The 10,009-nt window shown below is 39.7% G+C and overlaps 1 protein-coding gene across 1 annotated transcript; it reads right to left on the bottom strand.

Annotated features, from left to right (window-relative positions):
• Nucleotides 1-1,294: 1,294 nt before the first annotated feature.
• LOC136885482 (uncharacterized) lies at nt 1,295-9,524 on the bottom strand. Its single transcript, XM_067158060.2, has 3 exons — nt 9,182-9,524; nt 7,941-9,083; nt 1,295-1,705 (listed from the first exon to the last, which is right to left on the bottom strand). The coding sequence occupies exons 1-2, from the start codon at nt 9,457-9,459 to the stop codon at nt 7,964-7,966; spliced, it is 1,398 nt and encodes a 465-aa protein (XP_067014161.2). The 5' UTR covers nt 9,460-9,524; the 3' UTR covers nt 1,295-1,705; nt 7,941-7,963.
• Nucleotides 9,525-10,009: the final 485 nt, after the last annotated feature.

The following is a 10,009-nucleotide window of genomic DNA, read 5'->3' as shown; positions in this document are numbered from 1 at the left end:
TAAATCAAATAACACTGTTATTCAACTTAACGTCTTTTGTTTATATACAGGTAGTTCATCATAGCAGTTTGTGGTAATACATTCAGGTGGTGACATGTATTTTCAAACAAGGACTATGGACTCAGATGAAGAGGATTTGGCCTTTCAAATTGCCACTGTTGCTTCTTACAAGATCCTGAGAAGCAAGGAAAGGAGAATGTGGGTACGACAACATCTCAATAAGAGGCACAATGTGGATGACATTCTGAATAAACTAAAAGTATTTTAAAACTTTCTGAGAATGTCAGAGCATGATTTTAATGTACTTTTGGAAAAAAATACTTCCTACCATTAGAAAGGAGGAGAGACAGTTACGGGCGGCTATTCCACCTCTCCTGCGTCTTGGGATAACTCTGCGTTTCTGCACAGTTTAAACTTCGTCCACTCCCATCCCCGATTTCCGACTTTTCTGAACTTTTTGCGAATCTCGACTGTATTGAGAGCAGAGGGAGGCTAGTTTTTTTTTTCAATGCACTCGCAGGAGCAATTCTAGATAATTTTGAGTTCCTGGAAACTGTCGGCTTTCCTTGCTTATGTCGGTATTTCTTCGATTAGACATTCCACAAAGAAGGCCTTTCTATTATATCTTTAATTATGTCCGGAATGATCTCTTTGCTCCACTCCGTTTCCGACTAAATTTTAGTATAGTGCAGACAGAACGACATACGTGCACGTATTGTAATTGTAGCTTGTAGCTATAATCCCACATTTTTTCAAGTGAAGCATGTAGTTTAAACTATCTGTTGGCATGGAAACAGCACGGAAGTTGCAGAAGCTGTGTCCACATCTCACGAACAACGAACTGACTTGACAAGTTTTCCACTTTGAGGAGAAAACACGCCAACATGTTAAAAGTGTTAACCTCAACATTCTGAGTTAACATGCAAAGTCAACTGGAAGACGAAATGACAACATACATGTCAATTCCAACATGTTCAATTTAATATGTTGGTGTTAAATGTTAATCAGTGGAGACCGGCCTTAAGGTAAAGTGATTTATAATAAATATATCTGTTTTGTATTTAAAACCTTGCCATTCAATATATAAAAATTATGTTTGATAAATAAGACCTCACTGATCAATATACAACCCAGACTATTGGATATATGGAGGAATACAACTGTTGCAATTAAGGGTGCCTTGAGCCTAAAACTTACACATTTTTAAAGTCTGAACAAGCTAGTTGCAAACAATGAATGTTCCGTTAAGGTTTTATAATTCCTTCAGGGGTCTGTTCTTCACAGGCAAAAAGTACTGATCAATAATTCATGGAGATAACCTTAAGTGTTCGATATATAGTGTCACAATGCTATGGAATAACAAGAATAGAGTAGCATAGAAAATAATATTACTATAATTACTATAATTATTACTATAATTACTATAATTACCTTAACTAAGGTATTATATTTACATTTGCAGACAAAAATAAGTATGCAATAAATAATAAAGTATCACAGAAAATATTATAACAGTTCTTTCCCTAGCTCTTCAGCTGTAACTTGCCACATCTGCTTTTTAATTTTCATCTCAAGTTTTCCCACAGTACCATGATATTTCTATCTATCAGCATCGTCGCCTGGTTCTCAATCCATTTGAATTCACTACTTTCTGCCCCAGCTGATGCCACAGTGGGTGGTGTGAAGATGATGAGTTCCTGCAATTCTGGACAATGAGCATTTAATTAGTAATTTCCTATTAAAAAACTAACAAATTTCATTTAATCACTTGACCTACACTTACTTGCATTAATATTCAGCCACTTGTTATATTTTGATGCTGAACATTAATTTATTAATAATATTATAAAAATAATAATTTATACTAATGGATGAATATAATGTTTTCAAGACACAATATTACAAATACAATTTCACTTTTGGAATATTGAATGAAAAATAAATAAATAAATAAATAAATAAATAAATAAATAAATACATTTTTATGAGAAGTACTAAATATGACAGTCACCTTTAATATTCAGCCACCCGTATATCACCTCTGAATAATACAAGTCAACTATTAGTACTTTTTAGCACCTCCTTTTCCGCTTATGACCTCTCGTAAACAATGTTGCATGTTGGCAATCAGTCCTTCGGTATCGCCAGCCTGGCTTTGCCATTCCTCTTCAATTCTTCTCTGAAGTTCATTCTTAGAATGAACAAGAATTCTGCAAACCCTGTCTTTGAGTTCTGCCCATAAATTTTCAATTGGGTTGAGATTTGGGCTTTGGGGTTGTGTGTCAATCACTTTGGGACAGTTGTACAAGAGCCAACTTTTCACAATAAAAGTTTTGTGCTTATCATCATTGTCCTGATAAAATTTAAAACTACCTCTGATGCCCAATTTATCAGCACTCTTATGGAGATGTTCCTTCAAGATGAGGAGATAGTCTTCTTTCTTCATAGTGCCATCAATCCTAGCCACTTCACCGACTCCACCTGAAGACACACAGACCTGGATCATGATGCTTCCTCCACAGTGTTTGACAGTAGGCCGCATGTTTATATTTTCCAATTCTGTATTTGGCTTCCGCCACACACATATACCTTGCCATCCAAGTCAAAGACATTGAATTTGCTTTCGTCGGCAAAAAAGACACTGTTCCACCAAGAATCATTTTTCCTGACGTAGTCTTTTGCAAACTGCAATCTCTTCTTTCGGTTGCTTCACTAATGAAGGGCTTCTTCCTCGCAGCTCTATCATTGTATCCTTGTCACCTTATGACTCTGTGTACTGTTTCAGGATGGACTTTCTTATCGCACTCCTGGAACAGTTTTGCTGCTCATTTAGAAGCACTAAGCCCAGGTTGTTTCTTAAACTGTTCTCGCTCAGTGAATTTCTTAGGCTGGCCTTGCTGAGGAAGTGATTCAAGCCTATCTTTCTTATCAAATCATCTTATTAGGTCCCCTATCGTGCTTCTTGGTACGTTTAAAAGCTTGCTTATTTGTCTCTGAGACATCCGCTTAGCATGATGGAATACAATAAATTGATGTTACTCGTACATGGTATTCTTTCCTTTCCGACCCATTTTACTGACGTTCTGCAGCAGCAGTTTGATACAGTGATTATGGAGAACTGCGCTTGAGTAAGCAGTCATGGTAGTGGTCAACACAAAGGGTGGCTGAATATTAAAGTGGCACATTCCGGTGACACATGGTATTAATTTTGAAATTATAGAAGACCACACATTAGTTTCTAACAATACATGTGGGACACTGCAACACATCCATCTATCAAACTTTCTCATCCTTATACCGTCAACAGGGGCTACATTGGCCCTAACGAGGCTACTTTGGCCCACAGGAAAATAAAAGTTATTTATTTTTATTGCATACATATACCACAACTTTTACACGTAGTACCTATCCTAAGCCATAAGTGGGAGCACCACTGAGGTTTTGTGATATTTGAAATGCTTCCATCATCATCTACCAGAGTGCAGTGCTACTGTTTACAAACAACCAGGAGGAAGTATGTTTTATGTTGACTTCCTACTTTGTTTTATAGACCAACTCACATAAGTAAGAGAAAATTGGTAAGTTGACAATTCAATCCTCTAAACCCTTAGTTATGTGCTGTGAAGATGATATTAATCAATCTTTTTCCGTTTATTAGGCCTACTCATTAAGACCTGACCATATAGTGGGCTTTGTCCTGGGCCAAAGTAGCCCCAAGTAACTCAGAAGCAATTTGAGCTTTGCTTAGGTCAATTTGCAAGTAATTTTAATTTCTTAATTTATTGCAGATGAAAGCAATATGGTTCGTGTATATCAAAGGAAGACTGGGGCACGGAATTGTGCCAATTATATGACAGAAGATCTAGAAAAACATTTTGAAGAAATTAGATCAGGCCGAAAGAGTCAGAGAACTGCTTCAAATCTCTACAGAATTCCTAGAAGCACCTTAAAAAACAAACTGAAAGGGAAATTTATGAAGCAACATGGTCATCCAACAGTATTTATTCCCGAGGAAGAGAAAATGTTTGTAAATCACATCACTAACATGGCTGAGTTTGGCTTCCCACTTGTGGAAAAAGATCTTAGATTTATTATTAAAGGCTATTTAGACAAGAAAGGTCTTGTCATCAAATGCTTCCCAAACAATATGCCTGGCTATGAATTTATCAAATCATTCCTTAGACGGCAAGCAGAACTTACCACAAGACTTTGCAGTAACATTAAACGTGTGAGAGCAGCAGTCGACAAGACCGTGATTAATTAATATTTTGATCACTTAAGAGGTTTCAGTGAAGGATGTGCCCCCAGAAAACACATGGAACTATGACAAGACCAATCTAAGTGACAATCCAGACACAGTGAATGTGATTTGCAAGAAGGGAGTGAAATATGTTGAGAAAATTATGAACAGCCCAAAAACTTCAACCTCTGTTATGCTTTGTGGCAACGCTGTCAGGGAACTGTTACCACCATATGTTGTTTATCGAGCTGAACAATTGTAGACATGGACGGAAGGTGGGCCTGCAGGATGTTGTTACAATCGATCAAAGCATGGATGGTTTGATGCTGCAACATTTGAGGATTGGTTTCGGACACTTCTGTTTCCATGACTGAAGAAACAAGGAGGAATTAGTGATTGGTGACAATTTGTCTTTGCACACTAATCCTGATGTATTGCAACTGTGTGAAGAAAACAACATTATTTGTATGTCTGCCTCCAAGATCCACCCACCTCACACAGCCACTCGATGTGGCATACTTCGCTCCCATGAAGAAAGCTTGGAGAAACATTTTGAGATAGTGCAAGGATTCACCAAATAGAAAGAAATATGAGACGCTGCCTAAAGATGTGTTCCCACTACTTTTGGAGAAGCTAATGTCAGAGATGGAGCAGAATGATAAGGGAAATAATTTGATATCTGGATTTAGTAAATGTGGAATATATCCCATTGATAGGAATTCTGTTCTGAATTCTCTACCAACTGAAGAAGTTTCAGTAGAGGGAGCCAGCGACGCTTTCTTACACCTGATCCAGAAGAGAAATTAGTGTAAGACACCAACAGAGAAGAGGAAACGCAGAAAACTAAATGTCCCACCAGGGAAGAGTATCTGTCCGATATTCTTGCAAGATTCATCTGCATTTTCTGTTACTAGTGCCTCTGTATCAAGTGAAGACCGTTCTCTGTCCAAAAAGAAGGGAAAGCCCAGAAAATTAATCGAAACTTCTGATTCATCAGACTCTGAATCTGCTGCCGATAACTTCAGTGTTAGACATTCGTCATCAGAGTTGCAGATCTCTGAAGATGAGCATTGTGAGAAGGAAGAGCCTCCTGATGTAAGACTGTTCCAAAATGTAGACCTGTCTGCTGTTCTGAAAGTGGGCAATTTTGTAACTGTCATTTATGACAAACAGGAATATCCCGGTTCGATCTTGACTCAGTCGAAGGTCCTACAGTTGATTGTATGATGATGATGACGATACTTGTTGTTTTAAGGGGCCTAACATCGAAGGTCATCGGCCCCGTTGATTGTATGGAGAAATCTAGAAAATGCAGGAAGTGGCCTCAAAAGAAAGATGTGATGGTATACTCCTGGTCGTTAGTTGTAAGAAAAATATATCCACTGAAACTAATTTCCAAGAGGGGATATTTTCAAGTGCCAGAGTTAGACAATTTTGTGTGATCTAGGTTCTAGAGCATTCTCGGTTCTTTTTTTGTTTAGATAGGTACTTTCATTCATTTTACTGATTTGTAACAGCCCTTTCTAAAGTACCGGTACCTACAGAATACAATATATGTCAACCTATGTCAGTGTTGAATTAAATCAAATTCTTAGTAGGCAAATTATTTCATGTTTTGTACAAATTTGTTCAGCTTAGTGTGTTCTTAAGAAATAAACGCAAATTTCTTAAAATAATGCGATGTTTGGTTGCTACATTACCTGAATTACTTATTATGAGAGGTTGCTTCGCCCCAAGATAATAGAAATTACCATCAATTATGGAAAAATTTACCTAGGACAATGTAGACCCAACTTGGTGCTACTTTGGCCCAGATTTTGAAAAAGTAAAATCTTACATCAATAAATGCTGTAGCAACTCCTAACGTGCTGTACGTGCTGAGTAGGTTCTTATCAACAAGGAAAACGTGTTTGTAAAATTATTAGAGCACTTTCGTTCAATATATGTCAATATTAAAAATAAAGTTGGAAAATATTGGGACAAAGTAGCTCCAGTTGACGGTACTGTACTTCTCTTCAGCGTATAATACAGGCAGTATTAATAAACGAGTCACCCTGACCGAATATTAATGCGAGTACTATCAGCATTATACTGATACTTCGTTTTACAGGGGTGAGGAGTAAGGAGGCAGCTACAACAGTTCCGGTAATACTGCCAACCAAATGGAAATTAAATCTGAATTGAATTGATAGTGTGATCGATCGATATGTATTTTCTAAACCGTTATTATCATAAGCCAACAGCTGTTTCACACACACACACACACACACACACACACACACACACACACACACACACACACACACACACACTGGAAAGAAATAGAAACATGTGCATTGTTTTAAAAGGAGCCCGCGTTCGTTGTCAAAACGTCACAGAGATGGCAGCACTATACGACAGATGGATTTTTAGCGCCAGCCACGAGAATGAGAACTGTTTTAGATACTTAAAATGGCGACGTTTTCCTTACGTGAACAGCGTGCAATCATTCGTTTTTTGAATTTGCGTGGTGTGACACCAATTGAAATTCATCGACAGTTGAAGGAGACATGTGGTGATGGAGTTATGGATGTGTCGAAGGTGCGTTCGTGGGTGTGACAGTTTAATGAAGGCAGAACATCGTGTGACAACAAGCCGAAACAACCTCGGGCTCACACAAGCCGGTCTGACGACATGATCGAGAAAGTGGAGAGAATTGTTTTGGGGGATCGCCGAATGACTGTTGAACAGATCGCCTCCAGTGGTTGGCATGTCCGTGGGTTCTGTGCACACAATCCTGCATGACGACCTGAAAATGCGGAAAAGTGTCATCCAGGTGGGTGCCACGAATGCTGACGGATGACCACAAGGCTGCCCGTGTGGCATGTTGCCAAGCAATGTTGACGCGCAACGACAGCATGAATGGGACTTTCTTTTCGTCGATTGTGACCATGGATGAGACGTGAATGCCATTTTTCAATCCAGAAACAAAGCGCCAGTCAGCTCAATGGAAGCACACAGATTCACCGCCACAAAAAAATTTTCGGGTAACCGCCAGTGCTGAAAAAATGGTGGTGCCCATGTTCTGGGACAGCGAGGGTGTAATCCTTACCCATTGCGTTCCAAAGGGCACTACGGTAACAGGTGCATCGTACGAAAATATTTTGAAGAACAAGTTCCTTCCTGCACTGCAACAAAAACGTCCGGGAAAGGCTGCACGTGTGCTGTTTCACCAAGACAACGCACCCGCACATCGAGCTAACGTTACACAAACGTTTCTTCGTGAAAACAACTTTGAAGTGATCCCTCATGCTCCCTACTCACCTGACCTGGCTCCTAGTGACTTTTGGCTTTTTCCAACAATGAAAGACACTCTCCGTGGCCGCACATTCACCAGCCGTGCTGCTATTGCCTCAGCGATATTCCAGCGGTCAAAACATACTCCTAAAGAAATTTTCGCCGCTGCCATGGAATCATGGCGTCGACGTTGTGGAAAATGTGTACGTCTGCAGGGTGATTACGTCGAGAAGTAACGCCAGTTTCATCGTTTTCGGGTGAGTAGTTAGTTAGAAAAAAAATCGGAGGTCTTAGAACTTGAATGCACCTTGTATATAACATTTCTCGATGTGGCTCATTTCTTTACATTTAGAATGAAGAGAAAATGACACACAACTAAACATGTATTTTGCAAAATATTTATAACTTTTGGCGGGATACCTACCGTACAAGATTAGAGCATCACATTCATTGTTCCCAGTTTGAATCCTCAGAAATATCACTTTCACAATCGTCACTGCTATATGCAATACTGTTCATTACAATCTCGTCCATGGCTATTTCCATGACACCGTCGTGCCTCCAGTACTCCTCTTCCAGTTCTTTCACCTTTCTACAATACCCCTCCCAATCTGCAGCAGAAACTGAATGGAATGCCTCGATGCTCAATTGTCCTAAGTTAGTTGCTGACATGCCTTCCGGAATACTATGCCGTTCAAATTCGTGTTTTAATTTTGCCCATGCCAATTCAATGGGGTTCAGATCAGAGTTGTGTGGGGGAAGACGAAGGACGACATGACCATTTTCAGCTGCCATGATGTCGACAGCATAAATTTTATTAGGAGGCCTGTTTTCCTCAACTAATCTATACAGGGCCTCTTTCCTTTGATTTACAAAGCAGAAAATGCCTCTCCTCCGTAGCCACTGGACCATCGTCACTCGTGTATCATACCTCGATGGTACTTCATCCACTTGTCGAGAATGATATGGTGCACTATTCATCACTATGACAGATGCAGGAGGCAAATTAGGGAGCACAGATGTTCCGAACCATTTCTCAAAATTATGGGAATTCATGTGGCCATAGTACTCGCCTTGGGTATTTCTGACTTCAAATATTAATTGTGCTTCTCTAATGAACCCTTTCTCGGATCCAACACTTGCAATGATTAGCCTTTTGGAAGAGACTCCCCATGCTGTAACACCCACAACATCTTTTTCTCCCTGCCAGCATTTTCCAGTTGTCATTTTATTGTCAACCCAGGATTCGTCCAAGTAAAATACTTCCTTGCCTTCTTCCCTAGCATGTTTAATTTTGACAAGGAATCGTGCCCGGCAATCAACGATGTCTGCCCGCTCCAGCAATAAAACATGATTGTTTTGGACCTTCTTCCATACAAAACCCATATGTTTCAAAACATTTCGGAGAGACGTTGGGCTCCACTTCCACTTAATTTCTTTTTCCAGCACAGGTATCAGTTTGTTCACGGTAGGCACTATTTTTTGGACGGCATAGAAGTCTTCGATGGTGTCCCTTACCACTCGTTTGTCAAAATCGGTAAGTTTTATCTTCCCTTGAGTTCTCTCCCTAAGAGAAAGAGGAGAACATCATATAAGACTTGCACATGAAAACCTACTATTCTCCATAATGATATTGATTAGAATAGAATAGTTAGACTGGCCTACCTCTTTTTACCAGGGGTGCTTGGAGATTCACCGGGGTGAGAGGCAGAAAATGCCTTAATCCTATGAATAGTCGAAACAGATTTTCCCGTGTACGCGGCAACTCGTTCAATAGACTTGCTGAGGGGGACGAGCAACTGTTTCTTCTCTTTCTCCAAATCACAGCACTCTGCAATGTGAGCTATTATCATTCTCCCGTCGCGGTGTATAGTCCTTGGTGGTGGTCTACGTGTAGGAGTTATAGGTTGTTCCTGTGATGTACTTTGCTTTTCCTCACTCATGTTTAAGCTTAACCTATATTTTGGCCTTACTGTACACTACCCGCGAAATTTTTAATGACACTTCGCTTTCCTTGGTATTCCGGGATTTGAGCTCGAAGAGGGAGCTACTATGGTTCCGGTGTATTTGGTTCCGGTTATACTGCCAACAGAATGGAAATTAAATCTGAATGGATTCGATAGTATGATCGATATTAATTTTATAAATCGTCGATTCCCTGTAGGAGTTCTAGGTTGTTTCTGTGATTAACATTGATTTTCCTCACTCATGTTCAAGCTTAACGCATATTTTGACTTTGCTGTGTAAATAATAACTATATTTAAAGTGTTGCAATTATACCGCCATATGTCTCACGGCGATGCATAATAAATTCAAACTTTTTTGTGGCACGAATCTCCACCGCCGTCTCGATCCTCTTATACTGCCTGCTCTATGCCACTAGTTTAACACACGAAGGCGCGACTATCAATATTTCTCCAAGTCGCCGTAAGAGTGCAGCAGTAGACGCACAATCTTGGCTGTCAGTGTGGGGTGTAGCACTGTGTTATTGGA

The sequence above is a fragment of the Anabrus simplex genome, chromosome 14 (assembly GCF_040414725.1).
Source record: "Anabrus simplex isolate iqAnaSimp1 chromosome 14, ASM4041472v1, whole genome shotgun sequence".
In the NCBI taxonomy this organism is placed as follows: domain Eukaryota; kingdom Metazoa; phylum Arthropoda; class Insecta; order Orthoptera; family Tettigoniidae; genus Anabrus; species Anabrus simplex.
The sequence above is the reverse complement of the archived record's forward strand: the minus strand, read 5'-3'. Positions and strand labels throughout refer to the sequence as shown.

Bases quoted from the DNA above. Each gene is read 5' to 3' on its own strand.
- LOC136885482 (XM_067158060.2), bottom strand. From the start codon at position 9,459: ATGAGTGAGGAAAAGCAAAGTACATCACAGGAACAACCTATAACTCCT. The intron at 9,084-9,181 runs GTAGGCCAGTCT...TCTTTCTCTTAG, and splicing joins AGCACCCCTGGTAAAAAGAG to GGAGAGAACTCAAGGGAAGA.